Here is a 24,610-nt window from a genome sequence, read left to right as displayed (position 1 = left end):
CCTGCCCCAAGTGCATGTGGCCTGGAGGGAACTTCAGGCTCCCCCCTCCCTTGCAGAGTCCTTCACGCCGGACCACAAGCCCCTGATGGGGGAGGCGCCCGAACTCCGAGGATTCTTCCTGGGCTGCGGCTTCAACAGTGCAGGCGAGTGTGGGCGGCAGCGGCCCGGCCCCCGCCTGAGGGAGGGTGGCCCGCTCTGCCTCTCCAGTTCTCCCCCGAGGCGGGGGGCTGGCCCAGGAGCACGGGACAGGCCTGGAGGGAGGGGGTGAGGGCCCCTCGGGTGGCCATGCCCAGGCATGGGGTCTGGGGCTTGGGGGGTGAGGCTGCCTGTGGAGGTGGGAGGGGCAGGAATTGAGGGGGCGCTCTGGGGGCGGGTTGCAGACCTGTGGCTCTGCTCTTGCCAGGAATGATGCTGGGCGGTGGCTGTGGGCAGGAGCTGGCCCACTGGATCGTCCATGGGCGCCCCGAGAAGGACATGTATGGCTACGACATCAGGCGAGTGTGCTCCGGGCCCCATGGGCAGGGGCGCCTGCTTACCAGCTGCCCTAGGATCTGGCGAGGCGGGGAAAATAGGGAGGGCCTTTTAGAAAGGAGCCTTCCCTGAAATTCAGAGGGCTTCCTGGAAGAGGCAGCGGCAAGGGAAGATAGGGAGGAAGGCTGGCGGCAGGGGTGGGGCTACAGGGGCCTGGGTTTGGCAGATCCATGGCCCTTCCGTTTCCAGGATCTCTTGGGTCAGTGTCCTACCTGACCTGCCGGACAGCTCCAGGGTCATCTCCAGTGGAATCTCATCGTCCCACTTTGCAGACGGGGAGTCTGAGGCCTGGGGAGCAGGAGGGGCTGCACAGGCCGCCCGGGGCGCGGGGCTGGGCTGGGGTAGCTGTTACTGTGTGTGCGGTGGCCTGGACCCAGGTGGCCTTGAGCAGAGATGTCGGTCGCATCGTTCACTTACTGGGTGATGGGAATAAATCAGACTCAGTGCTGAGCGATTCCTGCCCCACCCTCCAGGACGCGGGATGAGGGTGTGTGGGCTGCGAGTGTCGGTGGAGCCGTGACCGCGTCCGTGTAGGTAAACGCTCGGCGTCAGGTGCACGCGGGAAACGCTGAGCAAACCTGAGCCGAGGGTGCTGATGGCAGAGCCGCGAGGCCTCCTGGTGCCCAGCCCTCTGCGAGTGGGGCCAGCGACACGGGCGCTCCCAGACAGGGTCCCAAGGGGGGAGTAATGGGGCCAGGATCATGTCCCCAGGTGGCAGCTCCGTGCCCTACAGGTGGCACTGCCTCTGGGTGTTCACCCACTCCCCTGTACCCGCTCCTGGCACACAGCCTTCCTGGGGAGACCCCCGCTGCCTGGGAGGGCCAGAGAGGGTGGTGGCCCCACTCTTCTGCGCACCCGTCCCTTCCTGGCCTGATGAGGACGTTACTCCTACCATGGGGGATGTCTGGAACCCACCGAGACAGACAGACAGACAGACACTGAGATCGCCACTACTGCCACCCGCTCTGTGGTGCCTGGCGCAGTGTGCTCCACTCTCTGGCTGCCTCAGAGCCCGTCTGGGTCTGTGCCCACGCACTCTCCCAAGAGAGGAATGTTCCAGAAGTGATAAAGCTGCAAGGGGCCTCAGGGATGGACCAGGCCACGCCCCTCCCGCTACAAACAGCAGAAAGGAGGCTTCAATGGCGAAGGCCACTTGCTTGAGGTCACCCAGGACACTGGCCAGAGTGGGCAGGGACCCAGCTACCAGCCCTGGGCAGGGCTGTCCCCTGTGCCCTCCCTCGGGGTGAGGCCTCCAGCGCTGGAATCAGACCCACCAGTCACACCTGGCCCAGCAGGGCCTCCCAGGGCTGAAGTTACAAAACGGGGCCTGCCCCCCACCCGGGCTGGAGGGCCACAGGCAGGGCAGGGGGTCATACACCCAGCAGCAGCCTTAGCTCTCAGGCTGCCCGCGCCCCTGGCCAGTTGAGGACGAGGGCCGGGCCTCCCTCCCTCGTCAGCCGCCTTTCGTTCACACGCTGAGACACGGCAGGGGTGCTTTGTGGGCTGGTCTGTGGTCAGGGGCAGAGCTGGGGCCTCTGTTCCGGGCCAGGCTGGGGCCTTGGGGTTGGGAGGCAGAGGGTACAGGGAGGGAAACTCAGATCTGGTGCGCCCACCCTTCTGGCCCAGGCAGTGCACCCCCGGAGACAGCCGGCTAATGACATTCAGGCCCAGGCGGTCATTGATGTGGGACTTCCATGTCCACCAGCCACCGCTCCCCCCCCCTCCCCCCCCCCCCCCCCCCCCCCCCCCCCCCCGCTGACTGGATGGCTCCCACCACAGGGACCAGCTGCAGGTACCCTGCACCCAGGGGCTTTCGCTAGAACACTAATGAGATGCTCTTCCTGCCGAGGCCTGAGCAAGCAGATGTAGCTGTGTACTCTCAGCTGTTCCTCCTCTCTGAGCCTCAGTTGCCCAATCCATGAAATGGGAATGGCGGTCCACCGTCTCACTGAAATGCACTTGAGGGTCCCGTGTGCGGATGCTTCTTCCACTGCCTGGCACAGGCGGGGCCCGGAGTGTGGGCTGTCAGGTTTAGGACAAGTCCCCAGGGTCCAGGTGAGCAGGGGAGGAGAACAGAGCCACTGAGGAGGGGGGCCCTGGAGGACAGGTGAGGTGCCAGCAGGTGGAAAGTGAAGGTGGGGACCGACGGGGGTCGGGGGCAGGCAGGATGAGCGGGGGGTCTGGGAGGTGGGTCTGTGCACGGGTGGGGCTGCCGGCCCAGCATCTCACTGCTGTGCACAGTCGGGCCCGGGCAGCCATGGCCCGGCCGAGACCAGACGGAAGTGCTGTTGGGCAGCTCCAGCTGCTCTGACCATGCGAGGGCTGGAGGAGGGGCCCAGGCGATGGGGGCTGGGGCCTCTTAGCTCAGCAGGAAATAGCTGGAGGCAGGGGTTGAAGGGGCTGCACGTGGCGTCCCAGCTCCAAGGGGACAAACCTGTCCTGATGACACCACCCCCGGGAGTGGGGTTCCGAGACACACCTGGGATTTCCCCCAGAGTCTCTGCACCTCTCAGGCCCCGGGCCTGACTCAGAGCTGGGGCCCACCTTGAGAAACAGACTCTGGGGGGGCCTGAGCTGAGAGGGGTGACTTCACCCCTGCCTCCCCTCCCCCTCCATCATGTCTGCTGACTTTAAACTCTGAAGATCCTTCACATGGACTTCCACCAGCTCGTGGGCTTCTGGACCCCTCCCGGGGCCTTCTCAGGCCTGGGCACCAGAAGGTGGTGGTGAGCGGGACTGAGCCCAAGGCCCAGGTCGGGGGTGAGAAGCACGGCTCGCCCCGGAGCACCGAGCACCGTCCACCTGAGGGCCATGCCCGCGGTGTTCGCTCCCTGCTCCCGACAGCTGCGGGGGGCACAGGTGACCTCACCCAGGTCTGGGGGCTGCCGGAGCCCCACGCTGGAGCCTGCAGAGCCGGGAGCCCCTCTTGATGCCCGCGCCACGGGGAAGACTCTGGCAGAGGGGCGAGGGTCCAGCTTTGCCCTGGGTCCTGGGCCGGTCCTTCCCTAACAACCCCCCAGAGTGGTGACCGGGCCCTCCGTCTGCGACAGGCGCTTCCATCACTCGCTGACCGACCACCGCCGCTGGATTCGCGAGCGCAGCCATGAGTCCTACGCCAAGAATTATTCTGTGGTCTTCCCCCACGATGAGCCGCTGGCAGGGCGCAACATGAGGAGAGACCCCCTGCACGAGGTACGGCCCCGACGGCACCTGCTCCGGGCGGCCGAGCTCGCTCGCGGGGAGGCCAGCGTATCGGGGTGACGGAAGTGCATGTGGTGCCCCCGCTGCAGGACAGGGGAGGGGATGAGTGGCTCCTCCATTCCCGGGTGCTTCCTGAAAGAACACGCTCAGAGAACACACCTGGGAGCCTCTCCTGACAGCTGACACAGGGCTCCTGAGCCGCAGGTGCACGGGCAGGTGAGGGCAGTTGCATATCAGAGGAGGGTGCAGCCAGACAGCGGCCTGCTTGTGGAGACTGCTTGGATGTCTTTGCTCCTTGGCAAGCTTCTACTTCTACGTTGAAACCCACCGTCAGATGCCCTTCCCTGAGGTCTGCCCGTGCATTCTCCCAGGCCCCCTGGACAACGCAGGCACCTTGCCTGTGCTCCCAGCCCTTCTCCAGCCACCCCGCACCCCCACCTCATCTTGGGCTGCACACTTTGCTTACCTGTCTGCGAGGACCCTGGGAACAGGAGCTGTGCCCGGTCCCTCTGGTTCCTGAGCCCTGAGCACAGAGCCTGACTCTTAAGAGATGCTCAGGAATGTTTGGTGACTGGGTGGATGGGGAGGAGGTGGGGGGAGGGGGGGTAGGTGCAGGGAACAGGGCGCATTGAAGCTGAAGAAGGAGGCTCCTTGGTCGGGGACTCCAGTGCCTGGACCCCAGAGGGACCTGGTGTCCACTGCACCTCCGGGGACAGTGGCTGGAAGACCTCCGTGATTCCGGGGCTGCCCTGCCCCTCAGCCTGGCTTAGGGGCCAGCTAGGACCTCAGCCCACACGTGGCCCTGGGCCCTCCACAGCCTGCCTAGGGGCTTTAACCTCCCCACACTGGTCCCGACAGCTCAGCAGCCTCCCCGACAAACGCAGGGCTTGCTGGACCGGGGAGTGGAAGGAGGTGGGCTCAGGCACTTCTCCCCAAGGGCACAGTCCCTGCCCCCGAGGGACATCCCACTCACCCCGCCTGCGCCTCTCTTCCTTCGAGCGCCCTTCTGAGGATGCTCCCAGCCACCACGTGTGTTTCTAAATAGAGGAGCCTGCTCCCACTTTCCCTCTGTGGACAGGGACCTCATCCCCGGTCCATGTGTCTCCATCACTCACTGAGGGGTTGTAGCCGGGTGTCAAGGTTGGCCGTGTGACTTTGTCTGCTTCTTGTCCCCCTCGGGGTCCCGTTGGTCCACAGGAGGCAGCAGACGCAGCCTGTCCGCACCCGTGGGTGCCCATGGGCCCTGGCAGATGCGTGCCCCGCCATGCTCAGCATGGGCTCGTTTGCCCATTGCCAGTTGGACGGGGCGGTCCGCGGCACAGGGCCTTTCCAAACCTGAGAGTAGAGATAACTTTTTCCCCCAAACCAAATTTATTTTCAAAGAAATCTGCCACTAGATTACTTTATTGCATCCACTCTATTTTTTTTATTGTGGTAAAATTCATATAACACAAAATTTGCCATTTTAAAGCATACAATTCAGGAGATTAAGTACATTCTCTATCCTGTGCAACCATCACCGCTATCTAGTTCGAAACACTTTCGTCACCCCGAAAGGGAACCCTATACCCATTAAACAATAACTCCCACTCCGCTCTCCCCCCAGCCTGGAAAAGCCACTCATCTACTTTCTGTCCCTCTGGATTTGCCTATTCTGGATTCTCCATGTAAATGGATTCAGATGCCATGTGACCTTTTCTGTCTGGCTTCCTTCCCTCAGCGTGCTGTTTTTGGGGTTCATCCGTGTCGTAGCAGGTGTCAGAATTCCTCTCCTTCTGAGGGCTGGATAATGTTCCGTAGGACAGACAGCCACAGTGACCGGTCCGTCAGTCGATGGGCACCTGGGCTGTTTCGGCCTCTCGGCTGTTGGGAATCATGTTGCTGTGAACACGCGTGTACACGGCCCATTGGAGTCCCTGTTTTCGTTTCTCTTGGGTGTTCACCTGGGGGCAGAACTGCAGGGTCACAAGGCGCACAGTCTGCTTGGCTGCCCCAACAAAATCCTGCTAACGGGGGCCTGAAACAGCAGAAGTTCACTCTCACTGCCTGGAGCCTGGGAGGCCCAGGTCAGGGGCCAGCTGTCAGGTTCCTGGTGAGAGCTCTTCTGCCTTCTCGCTGTGTCCGCCCATGGCAGAGAGAGAGCTCCCCTCCTTAGAAGGATTCAGGCCCCACCCCTATGACCTCATTTCACCCCAATTCCCTGCTCGTGGGCCTGTCTCCAAATACGGTCCCGCAGGGCGTGTGGGCTGCAACGTAGGAATGGGGGGCTGCCATCCGTCCACAGCAGAAGGTCATCGTACAGATGGCAATTCTTAGGGCAGTGCGGGGGTGCGGGGGGAGCTTGGGGGAGGAGCTGAAGCCTGGGCTTGGGGCCTGGCTCTGAGTGCGAGGATCTCTTTCCTCTCTGCTTCCTGGGGTATAAAGTGGTGGACTCGGTCGCTCTCTGCTCTGCATGGGGGGGTGTGCCTGGGTGTGAAGGGTACGTGTTCCCCCCAGGAGCTCCTTGCACGAGGCTGCGTGTTCCAGGAGCGGCACGGCTGGGAGCGGCCGGGATGGTTTAACCCCGGAGGAGGCACAGCTCCGGTGAGTAGACCCCTGGTGCCCAACAGCCATGCCACCCTCTGCCCCCACCCACCTCTCCCCTCTCTGCATCCCGGGATGCCCAGGGTGGCCGCACGGTCCAGCTGTTGCCAGTGCACGTGGAGGCTGACTGGACGGGGTGGGGCGGTTGAGTCATCTTCCACTCTGGGAAGCTGAGCTCCCGGCGATCTGCCTGTGAGCATGTGTGGCTGCCTCTGCAGACGTCCCCACTCACCACCCACGGTGGCCAGGCCTTCCGCAGCCCTGATGAGCCTGGAGCCCCTGGGACAGCTGGTGTTCCACGGGGGCAGGCCGTGCACAGACACCCCCAGTGTGCAGGAGAAATTAGAGCATCTTCTCATAATTCTGTTCCTATATTTTTGGCAGCTGTGGCTGTTGTTTTGTTAGTAGAAGGGTTTAACACAAAATTAAGCATTCGTATGTTAGTCGATAAGTGGGGATTTCACAGCATACTGGCCTCTGGGTGGTCCTCCTGGGGGCTCCCCAACTCCCCAGTGCCTCCCAGGGACCCGGGTCCTCAGAGGGAAGAATGAGCCGTCCTGCTGTGGCGCCTCCGGCAGGGGTCCCTGAGCGGGGGTGTGATGCTGTAAGCCCACCACGCGGGCTGTATTTGATGCAGACTTGTGACATCCCCCGTTGTATATTTCGCCAGTCCCTCCATCAACCCAGCTTCCATCTCCATAGCAACCTGCTCCCAAGGCTGGTTCAGGGCAACCTTAGGGGAGACGGGAGCCAAAGCTCTCTGATGGCTTTGACTTCTGCTCCTCTGGGGTCCTCAGGAAGGGGGTGCCTGGGAAGACCCTGCCCTTGAGCAGCTCCCTGCAGAGCCCCCTGCCTTCCAGCCAGGTCTACCCTGGAAGCCCCTCTCCCTGGAATCTGTGGGCCAGGAGAGGAGCCTGGAGCAGGAATTGGGAACACGCCCTCCGTCCCAGGTTGAGCAGGCTTTGCAGCCCCATCTGGGAGCCACCCCGGGGGGTCCAGAACACCGAGTGACGAAACACATGTCCCCAAATGCCTGGTGCCCAGCCAGGCTGGAGTAGACGGGGATGTCCCTGCTGGGGCCTCAGGGGCCTGTGGAGCCTCTGCAGACTCCAGTAAAGGCCCCTCCCTGGAGCCAGGGCTGGAGCTGGGGCTCAGGGGAGCAGAGGCCCAACCCAGGCAGAACCTCACCCTTGCCGGCCCTTCCCTGCAAAGAGAGACGTGGCGGGGCTGGCCGTGCTGGGAGGTGAGAGTTGACTGGCTCGCTCACACCATTCCCAGCGGAGTTAGGGAGGAGGAATGGGTGCTGGGTTGTAGGGGGTCTCTGGGAGCAGCTGGCAGAGCACAAGAGAGGCCAAGGTGAGTGGTGTGGCTGAGGAGCCTCCTCTGGGGCCCACCGGCCACCCGGGGTCATGCCAGGCTCTGTCAGGAACTCGCCTGTGCCCTGGGACAAGTTTTCATCTCTGTGCCTCAGTTTCTCACCTGTGGAAAGGATCTCCCTCCTGAGAAGCAGGGTCTGCCCCAGAGCGGGACTTGGTCCCGGATCCCCATGGCAACAGCATCTGAAGCCGGTGCTGCAGCCACCCCCACCTCCCCAACTCCATCACCCTCTTCCTCAGCAAGCCCGGTCCCTGGGCCTTATCCCACTGCCTCGGCACTGACCTGGAGGCCCTGACGGTGGCCCCGAGGTCCCTGTGGACCTGCCCCTGCCTCCCCTTCAGCCCCATCTCTCCCTACTGTGATTTCACCCAGTTTCTTCTCCATCCTCCTGGGCCCCCAACCTGCTCGGCCCGCCCTCTCCACCGGTTCTCCGACCCTCCACCACCATGGTGATAAGAGTGTCATTTGTGTAACGGTTGATGGAATGTCTGAAGCCCGCCACCTCCCCTGCCCTCGTCCACCACCTACTCACCCGCTGGAGGGAAGCTCAGCGAGGGCAGGGCCAGGCCTGTCTTGTCTTGCTTCGTCTCTGCAGGACCCTGCTCAGTGCCTGCCCAGCTGCAGGTACCAGCCACATTTGTGCAGAGAGGGAGGGAGGCGGGGGACTGGAGATGCCCACGTCTGCTCTCCCAGGTTCTCCCTTACGACTACTATGGGGCTTACGGGCACGCGGCGCACGAGGACCACGCCTACGGCAGGCTGCTGCAAGACGAGTACACCTTCGACTTCCCGCCCCACCACGATGTAGTGAGTAGCTGAGTCCCTGCTGCACGAGAAAGTGGGGACTCCACGGGGCTGGCCCTCGGGGCCCTGACGAGGTCCCGCCCGGTCTGCCGGCTCGATGTGCACCCCTGTTTTTGACTGACTCAATTTTGAGGAGGAATCTGGTGATGCTTTCCTCTCCTCCTCTTCTCCCTGGTCTGTACGAAGATTTTGCCAGCAGTTGGCCCTCAGGGTAATATTACTGCTCGGGGCAGCGGGGCTGGGGAGCAGACCGGCCTGGGTCTTGCTGTGTGGCCTCAGGCTAGGGGCTTCACCTCTCTGAGCCTCCCTTCCCTCCTGCCCTCCGAGCTGTTCTGGGGCCCTCATGAGATTTTGTGAGTGACAAGCTCCTCCTTCAGGGGCTCAGCGAGGTGCGCTCCGGGCTGAGCTCTTGCAGAGTAGATCCAGGACAAGGAGGTTCAAGACAGGACAAGCAGAGGAGACCCGAGCCGAGGGAGGGCCTGTGGTCTGGGCCTGCTCGCCGCCCCTCTTGCTCCGGAAGTGGAGTATCTGATGTGGGAGGAGAGCTGTGGCCTCAGCCTGGGGGTCCCCAGAGCCCAGGGCAGCCTGGGAAGCGTCCATGAGGGGGTTCCCAGGCCTCTGGGGAGGGTGCCAGGCCAGCATCCTGGGCATGCCACCTGTGGGACACACATCCCCTCACTCAGAAGCTCCCAGGCTGGGTTTAACGCTCTGCTGTCTCGGCTTAAAACCCTTCATACGTTTTGAACAAGGGCCCAAAGTTCCATTTTGCACTGAGCGGGTCCTGCAGGAAAGGAACCGTTTGCGCCCATGATTTCCCCCAAAGCTGGCTCCAGCGGGAAGGTGTCTGTTAAAGGTGCTGGCGGATGGGGCTTCTGGGGTGGAACGGGAGGCGCGTCCCAAAGCTTGGAGCACAGGCCCATCTCCTCGCCCCGGTCCCTGGGGCTGCCTCTCGGGGGTGAGTGGGGCCACGTCTGGCACCTCTGCACGTGCGGCATCTGAGGCCTGCGGGATGTTCCAGCCCTCGAGGACGTGGGAGCTCGGCGAGGATGCCAACTTGGCTTCGTGGCTTCCTCCAGCCTCCGAAAACGCTGCACGGTCCCAAAGCATGAAACAGGCGCTTGTTCTCAGCGCTGGCAACTTCCCCAGCTGGCGGCTGACAGTCAGCCGGGGAAGGCGTTTTGGGTTTTGTTGGAAGCCCCAGCGGCCTGAGCGCAGGTGCCCGACAAGGGCAGGAGCTCCGTGTGGGCAGTAGGGTGGGGAAAGTCGGGGAGGGGGGTAGCGGGAGCTGGGAGTCACACAGGCCCGGCGGGTGCTGGTTAGCAGCCAGCTCTCTGGGGGCAAGGCCTGGTCTGTGGTGCTGGCCGATTTCCCTTGTGTAAATGCTCTCACCACCCACCCACCCGGTCCACCCAGCTGGCATCACTGAGTGCAGAGCTGGGAAGAGATGCACAGTTGCCTCTCATGGCCGGTGCCCCACTGGACAGACCTGGCTGAGTGATGGCTCTGCCATTTTCCACCTGTCTAACCCGAGCAGACAGTCTCCCCTCCCTGGGCTCAGAGGGCCCTGGAGTCTGAGGTTGCTATAGCAGTCACGTCACGGGGGCGGCATGTGTGCTGTGGGGCGGGAGGAGAGGACGCAGGCTCCTGACACACAGTGAGTGCCCAGCAAGCAGTGGCTGCGCGGTTATCGTGTTTTTCAGTAATAACGATGGAGTTGGCACACGCTCTCGGCAGCTGGGCGATGCGTTTAGAGCAAAGATGGAGTGGCTCTGGGAGGGAGGACCAAGCAGAAGAAGCGGGTGGATGACAGAAGACCTTGCAAACCCGGCCAGGGCATCTGTACACCGTGGGGAGGGAAATAAGGAGACACGGTGTCGTCTTTGTTTTTGCAACAGCTTTATTGACATGAGAGAGAATTCACACACCATACAATGCCTCCATTTAAAGTTATACAAGTTGATGTTTTTTAGTAAGTTCACAGGGTTCTGCATCATTGCCACGATCTAGCACATTTTCCTCTCCCCCAAAAGAAACCCCACACCCATTAGCAGTCACTGCCCATTCCCCACCCCATCCCCATCCCCAGGCAACCACGAATCTTTTCTGTCTCCATAGATTCACTCAGCAGATATTTCACATAAGTGGAATCATACAGCGTGTGGTCTTTTGTGTCTGGCTTCTTTCACTTAGCATGATGTTTACCAGGTCCATCCATATTGTAGGACATATCGGTGTTTCACTGCTTTTTATTCTGAACAATAGTCCAATATACGGATAGACCCCATTTTGTTCATCCACTCATCCGTTGGTGGTCATTTGAGTGGTTCCTACTTTCTGGCTGTTATGAGTGATGCTGCTATGATCTCGTGTGTACAAGTTTTTGTGAGGATGTTTCCATTTCTCATGGGCGTATATCTAGGAGAGCGGTTGCTGGGTCATGTGCTAACTCTCTCTGGAACATTTTGAGAAACTGCTGTTTCCCAAAGGGGCTGCCCCACTTTACCTTCCCACTAGCAGTGTGCGAGGCTCCAGTCTCGCCACATCCTCACCGACACTTGTCATTGTCTGTCTCTGATTCTAGCCATCCAAGTGGACGTGAGGTGTTATCTCATTGTAGTTTTCTCCCCCCACCCCCAAGAGATTATCATTGTGGTTTTGAGTTGCATTTCCCTAATGACTAATGATGTTGATCATCTTTTCATGTGTTTATTGGCCATTTGTGTATTTTCATTGGAGAAATATCTCTTCAGATCCTTTGCTCATTTTTAAATTGAGTTGTTTGTCTTTTTATCGAGTTATGAGTTCTTCATACATTCTGGATACAAGTCCATAATCAGACATATGATTTGCAAATATTTCCTCCCATTCTGCGGGTTGTCTTGTCACTTTTTGGATGGTGTCGTTGGCAGCATAAAAGATCCTAATCTTGATGAAGTACAACTTATGTCTTTTTTCTTTTGTCCCTTGTGCTTATGGTGTCATATTTCAGACGGTGTTTTCCTAACCCAGGGCCACAGAGATTTATTCCCATATTTTCTCCTAAGAATTTTATAGTTTTAGCTCTTACGCTTCAGTCTGTGAGCATTTTGATGACATTTGTGTGGGTGTGAGGAAGGGTTCCACTTCATTCTTCCGCGTGTGGATGTCCAGTGGTCCCAGCACCATCTGATGATTGCTATTTCCCCCATTGAGTTGCCTGGTGCCCTCGTCGAAAATCAGTTGACCAGAAACCTGAGGGTTTATGTCTGGACTCGGGTTCTACTCCATTGATCTGTGTGTCCATCCTTAGGTCATACCTCTCCCTCTTGACCACAGGAGCTTCATAGTAAGTGTTGAAGTCAGGAAATTGGAGTCTCCTGGCTTTGTTCTTCTTTTTCAAGATTGTTTTTGAATATTCTGGGTCCCTTGCATTTCCGTGTGAATTTTAGGATCGGCTTGTCGATTTCCGCCAAGAAGCCAGCTGAGGTTTCGGTGGAGATCGTGCTGAGTCTGCAGATCAGTTAGAGGCGCATTGTCACCTCAACGGCAGCAATTCTTCCTTTCACAGACACGGGGTGTCTTTCCATTTATTTAGGTCTTCTTTAATTGCTTTCAAAAATATTTCTAGTTTTCAGGGTATAAGTTTTGCACTTTTGTTAAATTTGTTCATAAGCATTTTTAAACTCGTTTTGATGCTGTCATTGGAATGATTTTCTGAGCTTCACTTTCGATCGTTCATTGCAGGCTATGGAAATACGACAGCTCTTTTGTTTGTTTGTTGCATGTTGACCTTGTATCCTGCAGCCTTGTTGGACTATTTTATTTGTTCTAATGGTTTTTTAGGTGGTTTCTCAGGATTTTCTATGTGCAAGATCGTGTCATCTGCAAATAGAGGCAGTTTTACTTATTCTCCTCCAACCTGGATGCCTTTTATTCCTTCTTTTTGCCTAAACGCTGCCCGGCCAGGACCTCCCGCGCCACGTTGAGTGGAAGTGGCGGCGCCGACAGCCGTGCCTTCTTCCTGAGCAGAGGGGGCGACACTCAGTCTTTCTCCATTAAGTAGGATGTCAGCTGTGGGATTTTTGTACCTGCCCTTCCTCAGGTCGAGGAAGTTCCCTTTTTGCTCCTCGTTTACTTGGAGTTTTTACACCAACGGGTGTTGGATTTTGTCAAATGCTTTTTTTGCATCTGTTGAGATGATCCTGCGGGTTTTGCCCTCTGTTCTGCTGATGGTGCATCAGTCGAATGACTGGGGATGTTAAACCAGCGTCCCGTTCCTGGGGTGAATCCCACTGGGTCGAGCTGTGTAATTTTTTTGATATGTTGCGAGTTTGGGTTTGCTAGTATTTTATGGAGGTTTTTGTGTCTGTTTTCATGAGGGATGTTGGTCTGCAGTTTCTCATGAGGTCTTTTTCTGGTTTTGGCTTCAGGGTAATGCTGGTCTCATGGAATGAGTTGCGAAGTGGTTCCTACTCATATTTTCGGGGAAGAATTTGGGAAGAACTGGTATTAATCCTTCCTTGGATGTTTCGTAAAATTTGCCAGTGAAGCCGTCTGGGCCTGGGCTTTTCTTTGTGGGGAACGATAAGTTACTAATTTGATCTCTTTTTTGTTATAGACTTATTCAGGCTTTTTCTTCTTCAGTAATTTGCGTCTTTCTAGAAATTTGTCTGTTTTCTGTCTATCGTGTTGGCAGGGTTGATTTCCGTTTCTGTCGGCGAGGTAGTGACGTCCCCCGTGTTCATTCCTGATTTTGGTACTTCCAATCTCCTCTCCCTTTTTCCTTGATCAGTCCAGGAAAAGGTTTGCCAACTCTGTTGATCTTTTCAAAGAACCAACGTTAATTTTGCTGAATTTTCTCTCTCTGTCTATTGTCTATTTCATTTCTTTCCATCCTAATCGTTACCCTTTCTTTCCTTCTGCTTGCTGTGGGTTTTCTTTGCTCTTCTTTTCTAGTTTCTCAAAGTGGAAAGTTAGGTTATGGATTGGAAGGTTTCTTTCCTAATAGTCACACGTCACTTAATGACAAGGACATGTTCTGAGAACTGCGTCATGGGGCGATTTTGTCCTTGTGCGACCATCATAGAGTACGCTTACACACACCTCGATGGTCCAGCCTCCTACACACCTAGGCTGCATGGTGCTAAGCTCATGGGACCACCATCATGTACGTGGCCCGTCCGTGACCAGAACATCATTATGTGGCACACAGCCGTCTGGGCAGGGACAGGGGTCGGGTCCCTGAGAGCATGGCCGCAGCCTCATCCCTTCGGTTTTCCTTTGTTGTGCTGTCACTGTCATTCATCTCAAAGGATTTGCTAATTCTCCTTGAGGTTTTTTCCTTTGATCCCTTGGTGTGTTAGGAGTGTGTTGTGTAATTTCGCCTATTTGTGAATTTGCCAATTTTGCTTCTGCTATTGATTTCTAGTTTAGTTCCATTGCAGTGAAAGAACATGCTTTGTATGATTTTAATCCTTTTGAATTAATTGCGTCCGGCTTTATGGCCTACAATCTAGCCCGGTGTGTGTTCTCTGTGCTTGAGGAGAACGTCATGGTGAGGGGGCTTGGCAGGTGTGCCGCAGAGCGCCCCGGGGCCCACGTTCCTGGGGAGGAGGCCCGTCTCAGAGCCCCCGCAGCATCTCACCTCCCTGGATCCTTGCAGATCAAGAAGGAGTGTCTGGCCTGCAGAGGGGCTGCTGCTGTGTTCAACATGTCCTACTTCGGGAAGTTCTACCTGGTGGGCTTGGATGCCAGGAGGGCCGCCGACTGGCTCTTCTCCGCTGATGTCAGCCGACCCCCAGGTAAGGGGCCCAGCGCAGGCCACGCTCCTCTCTGCTGCAGCGCCAGGCAGAACTCCACGGGCACAGCCCCGGGCACTGAGACGACCTTGTCCCCTCTGGGCTCCTCCAGCACATGGCTCTGCCCCTCGGCCTGGCCCTGGGACCCTATGTCCAGATCCCTCTGGCTTTATCACCAAGCCCCAGACCCTAGACCGTGCAACTGTCTTCCATCCCTCCCTCCATCTTGGCTTGCCCTCCTCCCTCCCTCCTTTCCCTTTTGCTCTGTTCCAGAAGGAGTCAAGGCAGCAGGCCTTCAGTAAATGTCTCCTGGGACTGGGGAGCCCCTCCACTCACCCCCGCAGGAATGCACTTCCCAACTGGGTTTCCAGAATTAAATAAAAACACAGGATGCTCAGTTACATTTGATTTCAGACAAAGAATGAACAATTTTTGGTCTAAGTATGTCCCACGCGGTATTTGGGACACTCGTCTCCTTTTTTCTTGCCCACCCACCCACCGTCTTACTCACCCGTCCACCGCCCAGAAACTCCCCCGTCCCCATCCGTGTTGGTTCCCCAGGGCTGCCCTAGCAAAGCCCCATGAACGGGTGGATTTAAACACCCTTACAGTTCTAGAGGCTGGCAGTCCGAAATCAAGGTGTCAGCAGCTCCCTCTGAGCCTCTGGGTAGACTCCTTCCTGCCTCCTCTGGCAGCTGTTGGTGGCCCAGTCCGTGGCGTCCCTTGGCTTCAGCTGCCCTGCTCTAATCTCTGCCTCTATGGCCACACGGCCTTCTCCTCTCATTCTCTTCTTATGAGGACACCCATCATATAGAATTAGGGCCCACTCTAATGGTCTCATCTTAATACGGCTGCATCTTCAAAGACCCCATGTCCAAATAAGACCATATTCACTGGGGCTTAGGACTTCAACGTACCTTTTCAGGGGACACAGTTCAACCCATAACAGCATCTGTCCAGCCAACCCACCAACCCACCTATGCACATGCACATGCCCCTCCTACTCACCCCCGTTAACCCTCCCACTCACCCACCCCCACCCATTCATCCTTCCGCCTTGCATCGGCTCCTCCCACCCACCCATTTCCCCATCCCCCTCCACCCCTCTGCCCCCCAGCCTCCCGTCCACCCTGCACCCATTCATCCATCCATCCATCCATCTCCATCCAGGTGCATATTCGTTTATTTGATAGACATTTGCAGAGCGTCTGCTATGCCAGCCATGGTGCTTGGAGCAGCAAAGAGAATGAGACGAGGATCCTGCCCCTACAATCTTCTCAGCGTGGTGGGGGGGTGGGCGGGCTTGGGAAGGAGTCAAGGTCAAGGGAGTTCAAGAAGAAAGATTCTTCCCTCCACATCGTTCCTCCTCTGGGGGTGGCAGTGCCAGGTGACCTGCCCACCCCTCTCTGGGTCACTCAGTCACGGCGGCATCACTGAGCTGAGGGCCTTTCATGGTCGCACCCACTAAGACATCCCGCCTAGCGGTTGTCCAGACTTGCGTGCGTTCCCCTGTGGGAGGGGTCGTGCCCACCCAGAGGCTCCCGTGCACTGGGGCCAGCGCAGACCCAGGTCCTCCCCCTGCCCTAGGCTCGACAGTGTATACCTGCATGCTGAACCAGCGCGGCGGCACGGAAAGCGATCTGACCGTCAGCCGCCTGGCCCCCGGCACCCAAGCCTCCGCCCTGGCCCCGGCCTTTGAAGGTAAGAGATGCCCCCGAGGGCACAGCCATGCTGGGACTGCAGCCCTGCTCTGATGCCACAGCCACCGACAGCAGGATGTCCGGGAGGGGCCACGCGGGCCACTCTGTAATTACCTGCCATATGAGATGAGAGGCCTCGGTTCGGGCTGAGCACTCGCTTTGTTCGGGTGGCGATGGGAGCTCTGCGTGCTCAGCGATTATGTCTCCAAACCAGTCCACGCCGCGGCATTTCCGAGTGACCACAGTGGGGGCATGCTCTGCCTGCCTGCCCGGAACTGTGAGCCGAGGATAAGGCCGTACCTCCCGCTCGGGGGGTTAGCTCCTTTCTGCCACGGGCATGGATGCTGAAGTGGCTTTCTCAATTCCCGTGTAGCTCCCAGTCTCAGCCTGCGGCAGGTTCTTAGAAGGTGTCAAGCTCAGCCAGTGCCCAAGCTGAGAACTGGATTGCCCTCTGCAGTCTCTCCCTCCGCTCCTGCTTGCATGCCGCCAATGACGGGGAGCTCCGTACTCGTGTTCCTTGTTTGCACAGCCCTGACTACTACACTGAGCCGTATCTGCCTCCCATCCCTTCAACTCCGCGATCCTACCCCTTGGTTCACATGGCAGCAGGCTAGCTCCAGTCCTGTAGCCCGTCTCCATTAGGGAGGAAGAGGGGTGGCTGAGATTCACAGAGAGTGGGAAGCATTCTCTTTCTCCTGGGAGGGGCCTCTCAGAGACTGGATTTGCAGAGGAGGAAGGTGCCCCCTGTGCGGCTCTCTGTGCCGCTGAACCGCGCCATCCCAGGGGAAGGGGCAGTCGGCCGGAAGTGCTGGGCCCATTTGGGAAACCTGGCAGCCCCCAGCTTGGGCCTGGCTCTGTGCTGCCGGAAATTCAGCTGCATCCTCAGCGGGACTCATCAGGGTCCCCAGGGGGCCGCGTTCTGGCGTGGGTGCTGGGAGAGGGCGGGGGAGCGGGGCCTCATTAGTCAGGCAGCCATCCTCCGAGGACCCAGCCACGGTTCTGGAGCACCCGCTGCGTGTCAGGCTCAGTCTGAGGCACCGAGGACAGAGCAACAGGCCGAACAGAGAAGGCTGTGGCCCACGTGGAGTGTCTCTCTCTGGTGGGGGGGAAGGGGGTGGGGCAAGTTTGCTTTCCTGTCCACAGGGTCCTTTGGGGTCGACTGGGGACAGAAGGCTGGCCGGGACTCCTGGGCCTCTGGGGTGGCTGCTGAAAATAGATTCGCACTGGCCAGCGGGAGGCTGACGGTGGGGCAAGGCTGCGAACGTGGGTGAGGGTCTTGTTGGGGGCCTGCGGAGCTTGGGGACCCCTTCCCTCCTGACACGGGTGATGTGGAAGCCGGGAGAGCCATGGGCTTAGCCAGAGCATGGGAGCTTAGTTCACTCATTCATTCATTCCTTCATTCATTCATTCTCTCAGTGACCACTTGTGGGCCTTTACCGCCCAGCAGACGGGGGCAGCCAGTGGAAGGAGGAGATGAACGGGGGAGCTGGGCGGGGCCTCCAGGGCCTCATAGTGGACTGTATGGACAGGCGGATGCGGGAAGAGACTGGCAGAACTTTCACCAGGTGAAAGTGCAGGGAGATGGAAAAGAGTGAGGATTCTGGGAGGCCGGGGGGAGCAGCTGAGCCAGGATAGGGAATGCTCCCTGGAGGAGGTGGCGTCTGTCCTGAGCTTTGAAGGATGGATAGGAGCCGTGAGCTAGAAAGGTGCGGAGGAAGGAACCAGCATGTGTGGAGGCGCTGCCTGTAAGGAGCCGGGCGAAGGGGGTGCTGGTGGGAGCTGTTTGACCTTCACCCCCCAGGAGACAGGAGGCCCAGGCCCAGCCACCGCCACCATCCTTAGAGAGTGAGTCTAGCTGGGGAGACAGAACAGAGGGACCCCACTGAGGGTGCAGGTCACCAAAACCCTGGGCCAGGTTCTGCCGCTGCCTGGCTCTGGGGCCCACCTCTCTGAGCCTCAGTTTCCCCATCTGTGAAATGGAGACCAAAGGACCTGTGTCTCTGAGCTGCCGTAGGGAATTGAGTAAGAGCCTAGGGGTGCCAGGAGGGCTGGGGAACAGACTCCTTGGGCCTCTGTTTCCCCATCTGGGGAATGGGGACCTTGCTAATCCCCCCTCACAGGAGAGGTTGTCATGAAAGCACTCTGCAAACTGAGTCACTGCCTGAGGGTGCACGACAATATGCCCTTCTGGATGATTCCGCTGGATTCCTGGCCCCGAGGGTTTGAGGAGTGCATGCCAGGCCAGGCGGGTGGAGCAGGCTCTGGAGACGAGGGGAAGGAGAGGTGCCAGTTGATTGGAGAGGCCTTTTTCCTGGACTCTGGCACCTCTGAATCAAATTACACGGCTGCCTGGCAGGGTGGGTGGGCTTCCTGGAGGAGGTGATGTTTCAGCTGGGTCCTGGAAGGCGAGAGGAGTGGCTGAGGTCCTGCAGAGGCAGCAGTGAGTGTGAGGGCCTGGATGAGGGTGCACAGGCCCCAGAGCAGAGCCACCCTCATCAAAACCAAGTGACTGTGAGCGGGCAGGGGCCGTGGGGCAGGCTCCAATGGCCGTGGGAAAGCTTTTGGACCATCCTGAGCACTGTGGGAGCGAGGGCATGATGTGGTGGGATTGGGCATTCCAGTGGTGGACTGGAGGGTGTGACTGGGGGCTGGGGACAGGGAGGGGATGGGTTGGGCCACCCAGGCCAGAGATGCTGTGGCCTTGGCTGGGGCCGCGGACGTGGGCGTGGACAGAAGGGGCAGTGAGGCCTCTTTGGGATCTGGGGTGAGGGAGAGATGGGAGCTGTGGGTGACCCTGGGGTCTGGCCATTTGCCAAGAGGCACTTCTAGCTCTGGCAGTCAAGGAGGGCTTCCTGGAGGCTGAGGCCTTTGAGTTGGGTCTGGAAGCACAGGCAGGATTAGGGGAGCAGAGGAGCACAGAGCACATGGGGTAACAAGGTCGGAATGTCCTAGGGCTCACCTGGACGGGGCGGGAAGGGGACCACAGCCCCTGCTGGGGTCTCAACTGGGATGCTGGTGGGCAGCACGCCCGGAGGCTCTTTCTGCTCTTTCCCGGCTGAGGCTGATGGAACCGTGGGCTGGAGAGCGAGGAGGGTCCTCAGCCCCAAGCGTCCAGGCGGGGCTGCCAGGCGCAGGCTCAGGACCTCCCATCAGAGCGAGGGCTCCTGGGGAGGGAGCGGAGGCCCTGTGCCCCCTCCGACTCCACTTCTCTGCCACCAGCAGCTCCCGCCCTTGCTGGAAGGAAAATGAGGCGCGTCTATTTTTCAATTACAGCAGGTGGCTGCACCTATTATCACGATGACATGTTGTTCCACTGCTGTGGGGGAGCCTCGGGGAGCGGGGGCTCGGGGAGGGCACCTGGGTAGGTCCTTGGGCCTCTGAAGACTCCTCTCCTGCCTGCCCCTGGCTCTGCCCAGGCCCGTGCCCAGGGGATACAGCATTGAAGGCCCAGAGAAGCAGGCCTGAGGTGGGACCAGGCCCTCTGGGAACGGATGAGCATCTCAGTGCGTAACCATGCTCGCTCCCGGTTCTCTGTCCCTCCCTTGGGCTGGGCTCCCACCGTAGTCCTGTAAGTCTTCCCAGCAGCCCTGGGAGGGGTCTGGTCTCATTCCCATTGTGCAGATGGAGAAACTGGAGCCCGCAGATCAAGAGATTGCCGGATACCGTGGCTCCTAGGCCAGGAGCCCTGTCGGAATCAGGAAGGCAGGAGGGGAGGAGGCAGCAGGGGGGGCAGGTGCAGAGAAAGCAGCGGTGAAGGAAGCCCCCACCCCCTGCCTCCCCTGGCCCCTCCCGGGTGACCCCCCCAGATCGCAGGGGAGTGGTCCGTGAGGCCCGCCCACCCCAGGCGGCACAGCGGCGGTATCTCACGGGCCCTGCAGAGGAGGCACATCAGCCCCAAGCTGCAGAGGGGATCCTGGAGGCTGGGATGCTGCAGGACGGGTCCGAGGTCACAGCTCCCCTGGCAGTGGCTCTCCCAGGACGCTGGGCCGAGGTGGGCTGCCTTCTGCTCCCTGGGGGCAGGGTGGCCCAGTGGGTCCCCCAGTGGGTGCTCCACAGGCCTTGGACTTAGAGCTGGACAGAGCCCAATCTTCTCTCACCATATGACCTCTCTGAACCTCAGTCTCCTTTTCTGAAACCCGGGGGTCTGCCTCCCGGAGGATCAAGCTGGTATTGCCTGTAAATCCCAGCCCAGCACCCAGCCCCAGCAAGTCCCGGTGTGGCCAAGGCGGAGAACCCGGAGGCCAGGAGCTGTGAGGCTGTTGAGGCTCAGAGAGGAAAAGACACTTGTCCAAGGTGGCCCAGCACTGGTGGCTGAGGTGGGGCGCAGAGTCTCCCCGTGGCGTGGCGGTGCTGGGAGCTCCTACCATTTCCTGGATCAGGAAACTTTTGAAGAGCCTCATACTCTCACAGGAATGTGCTCCCTTGACGTGTGCTGCGCTCGGGGGCCCACTCCCCGGCCCCCGCCTCCCGCTGGGGAAGGCCCGCGTTTGGTCCTCCTGCTGGCAGAATGCAGGTCCCTCGGACTGACTGTCACTACGCTCTGGCTCCTGTGGTTCACTTCCAAGGAGCCTTGTTTTCTCATCCCGAGGCCCTGGGCTGCCCTGCCTCCTCCTGCAATCCTGCTCTGTCTCGTGCTGCTCTTCCAGGGGACGGCTACTACCTGGCCGTGGGCGGGGCCGTGGCCCAGCACAACTGGTCCCACATCAGCACGGTGCTGCAGGACCACAAGTTCCGGTGCCAGCTCGTCGACAGCTCCGAGGACCTGGGCATGATCAGCATCCAGGGCCCAGCCAGGTGAGGAGAGGACAGGGAGCCAGCCCCGGGCCACACCTGGGCACACCTGGGACCTGGACCCTAGTCCCTCCAACTGGGACCCGGAGGCAGAACCACTTACTGGTCCGGCCTGGGGCATTCTGGTGAACCCGGAGATGCCAGCCAGATAGATGGTTTTCAAAGCCCTAGAATGCAGGAAAGGCCCTACTGCGAGAATCAGACCGAACCGCGCAGTGGGTCAGTCTCTGAGGACTCAGCGCTCACAGAGGGGCCTGGGGTCTCTGGGCCGCTGACACAGTCTGGGAATTACGTGCGCCATCTCAGAGTGGGCAGAGCCAGGCTGGGGTTCTCCTGCCGCCTGGGCTGAGATACCCTACACTGAGAGGTCACCTCCTCCCTAACACCTCCAGTGACTAGGTCTATGGGCGGGGCATTCACTCATTCATTCGTTCTGTGAGTACTTACTGAGCCACGCCCCCACCAAGAGGGATCATGGCCTGCAAGGCCCTCCAATGCTGCCTTGTGCGTGGAGCCACAGGAGCGTCTCAGGCGCAGGGGCACCTGAGCAGGTGTGCACTTTGGAAAGATCCCTCTGGCTGGGCTTCAGAGAAGGGCCTGGGGGTGGGACAAGGGAGGAGGAGGAGTCGTGTGAATGGCCACTGACCGGGGCCATGTGATTGCCAAGCCCTGTGCCAACATCTCCTCCGATCCTGGTCATAGCCCTTTGATGGGTTATCGTTATTCTTGTTCTTCTTGGTGAAGGAGCAGATGCAGAGAGAGGTAGAGACCTTTGCCGAGGGTCACACAGCCAGTAAGTGCCAGCATTGGTGGGGATGTGCCCCCTTGAGCTCTCAGAAAGCTGTGACCCTGAGCGGTTGCCCTTCTTTCTAAAACTTACAAGCCATCTACACAATTATGCGCTTCACTCACACATCAGTGGCCGTGACAGTCCACTCGGGGGGTGGACTCTGCCAGCCGGGGGCAGCAAGAGGAAGAGGTGCGAGAGGAGGGGCCTGTTCTGGGGGAATGCGTGGAAGGGAAGACGTGTTCCTGAAAAATGGCAGGATCAGCTGCCGAGAGGGAGAGGGAGGGGCCGGCCGAGCCCTGGCAGAGCTGCATGCTCTGGTGAGGTGCGGCCGGTGTCTGGGTGACAGCCCTGTTAGCCTGGCAGTCTTGCCGGGGTCCCCAGTCCGTGTGCTCAGGCCCTGCTGTGAGGTCCGTTCTCCTCAGTGCCTTGGAGCTGGGTCCTGGCCTGGCCGACCCCCCGCCCAGGCTGAGCTGTGGCATCCTTGTGTGGGCATCTCCTCACTCAGGGGCGCCCAGCAGACACGCAGGACGGGCTTGCTGAACGAGCAAACAGAGGCTGAATCTATCCTTGCCTGAACTGTCAGGTGTCTGACTTCAGGCTGCCCGTGAGAACTGCTGTCTATAGAGGAATCTTTGGGCAAAGGCCTGGAGGAAATGTGGGGTCAAGCCTTGGCACTCTCTGAGGGGACAGTGTCAGGAGGCGTGGGCGCCGGGCATCTGGGGACAAGCAGGGTGGCCAGGGCGGAGCAGGTGCGCTGGGAGGACGGCGGGGCAAGGGCCTCAGGTCCAGAGGCTGCCCCGCTAAGCGAGGGAATGGGGCAGAGGAGGGACGCCGTGGGACCTGTGCTTGGACGGGGCCCCGATGCCCGGCCGGGGTGGGAGGCCAGCAGGCGTGTCAGGAGCCTCGGGGCCGAGCAGAGCAGGGACTCAGAGGAGGGGGCAAGGAGCTGCGTCCAGGTGGCCATGGGTCAGGTGGCTGAGGGCTGAGAAGTGACTGTTGGGTCTGTCCACTTGGCGCTTCCCGCAGACTGGAGGAGACGGTTCAGGAGGAAAGGAGGGCGGGGAGGAAGGCAACAAGCGTGGAGGAGCAGAGACGCTGGCTGCGCGGGAGGGGAGGGCGCGGGGACTCGGTGAACAGTGCCCGGGGCCGTTTCCATTTCTCCCCTGGGTGAGCCGACCTCCACATCTCTCGGGTGCACAGGGGTGAGGGTCCTGGCTGGCCGAGCTCGAGGCCTGGCCCTGGAAGCCTCAGCTTTATTGCCATGGCGACCTTGGGCACAGAGTGGGCTATTTCTAGTGTGTGGGGGCAGATGGGGAGGGGAGGGAGGGGGTGCCAGACAGACAGATCAAGGCACAGCCCTGGGGGACGGGAGCCTCATCCAGCCTCATTATAAGCTACTCCAGGTGGGAGGCGAGTGACAGCTGCCAGGACAAGAAGATGCTCTTCTCCTCCTGGTAATTTCTTGACTTTCTCCTCCAAGATGCCCTCTCTCCTGCAAAAATAACCCAAAGTTTCTTGTATGAGTAATAGCGTCACCAGCATCACCCATAAGGGCTGAACTTGCTGAGTTGTTATGTGGGAAACATTTAGCACAGTGCCTGGACCATGAGAGATGCTGTGACCTGCTGTCCGGTAGAACTCTCTGGAAACGTTCTGCAATTGAGCGGTCCCATACGGTTGCCTTGAAGCCGTTTGTGGCCATGGAGCCCTTGAAATGTGGCGAGTGAGACGGAAGTTTTGATATCAATTAACTTAAACTCAGCGGCCCCACGTGGCTAGTGGACACCGTGTTGGTCTGCGCAGAAGTGATCGATCACCATCGCGATGATTAACGCTGTGGTGCTTGGCATGTGCTGTCTCGCTCGTTCCTCACAAGGGCCTGCGGGGTGGCATCGCTGTCCCCGGGTAGCAGATGAGGGGACTGAGGTGACATGGGGCGAGAGGGTGAGCAGAGGAGCTGGGACCGGGAGGCTGTGCCCGCCAGCGCCAGCTGCTGCCCCCCTCGGTGAGGGATAACCTTCCGCACCCCATACGTGGGCCGGAGCTCAGGGTACCCCTGACGCGGCTGAGCCCCTTCAAGCCCTCGGCCCGGTGGCAGCTCCAGGCCCCTTCCCTGGTGGGGAGAACACTGCAGCAGCCCCGGCCCAGCCACCCCAGGGCCGCCGAGAGCACATGCTCCCCGAGGACTGGATGTGGGTTCTCTGGCAGCTGGCACTATGTGGGTGTGGCAGGTGTTACATAAGGACCTTGGCTGACTGCAGCCCGCTGGGCACCTCGGGCTGGTGTGGGCGGTGGCTCCTGGCACCGTGGGGGTGGGGATGCGGGTGGGCCGCATTTCCGGGCAGCAGCCACCCTGCAGCCCCAGCACCAGCTGGGACCCCTGAGGGGCAGAAGTAGAGGAGCTCTCCCTGCAGAGCAAAGCCATCTGTTCCCTGTCAGTCCTTTACCGAGTGCCCTCTCTGTGCCAGGCACATCGGGATAGGGGCCCTGTTGTCATAGAGCTCCTGGTTTGGAGGGGGCACAACCAGCGTGAGCGGTGCCCTGGAGGGGGACACCTAACCCAGGCTCAAGGAGTCAAGGAGGGCTTCCTGGAGGAGGTGACAGCTGAGCCATCACTTGAAGGATGACAGACCTGAAGGATGACAAAGGGTTCAACAGGGGTAGGGGACCCGGATGGGAATGTGGAGGGTTCAGGAGGCGTGAACTCAGGCCTGGAGGGAAGCAAGAGGGCAAGGTGCCCAGGAAATGAAGCTTCTGTGGACACACAAGGTCTCGGTCAGCCCACCCAGCATGCGAGCCGACTGCACTGTGCGCACGGTGTGGGCAGGCAAGGAGTGGCCCACCCTCGGGGCTCGTGTACCTGCCGGTCGCCCAAGGGATTGGGGACATTAGGTGGTTAGATCTCTGCCCCAGGCGGGCCCTGGTCACCCATCCAAGGACGAGAGCACTGTGAGAGGTCCTCTGTGATCTGGTCCCCCCAGGCTCTCGGCTCCTGTCATTGTCCCCATGAAGGTGGCTTTCCTTCTGACCGTGTTTTAACCTGTATTGGTATGCTT

The 24,610-nt window shown here is 59.5% G+C and overlaps 1 protein-coding gene across 4 annotated transcripts in view; it reads left to right on the top strand.

Moving 5' to 3' along the window:
* The window catches only part of SARDH (sarcosine dehydrogenase), a 68,044-nt gene that overhangs the window by 20,708 nt on the left and 22,726 nt on the right, over positions 1 to 24,610 (top strand). For all 4 annotated transcript variants that reach the window (XM_014736130.3, XM_023629265.2, XM_001498978.6 and 1 more), the window contains exons 10-17: positions 57 to 143; positions 404 to 494; positions 3,582 to 3,723; positions 6,229 to 6,315; positions 8,386 to 8,499; positions 14,138 to 14,276; positions 15,861 to 15,974; positions 20,620 to 20,767. In XM_014736130.3, the coding sequence (XP_014591616.2) occupies positions 57 to 143; positions 404 to 494; positions 3,582 to 3,723; positions 6,229 to 6,315; positions 8,386 to 8,499; positions 14,138 to 14,276; positions 15,861 to 15,974; positions 20,620 to 20,767 (922 nt within the window). The remainder of the gene's footprint in view (positions 1 to 56; positions 144 to 403; positions 495 to 3,581; positions 3,724 to 6,228; positions 6,316 to 8,385; positions 8,500 to 14,137; positions 14,277 to 15,860; positions 15,975 to 20,619; positions 20,768 to 24,610) is intronic.

This window comes from Equus caballus, chromosome 25 (assembly GCF_041296265.1).
Source record: "Equus caballus isolate H_3958 breed thoroughbred chromosome 25, TB-T2T, whole genome shotgun sequence".
Classification (NCBI taxonomy): Eukaryota; Metazoa; Chordata; class Mammalia; order Perissodactyla; family Equidae; genus Equus; species Equus caballus.
The sequence above is the reverse complement of the archived record's forward strand: the minus strand, read 5'-3'. Positions and strand labels throughout refer to the sequence as shown.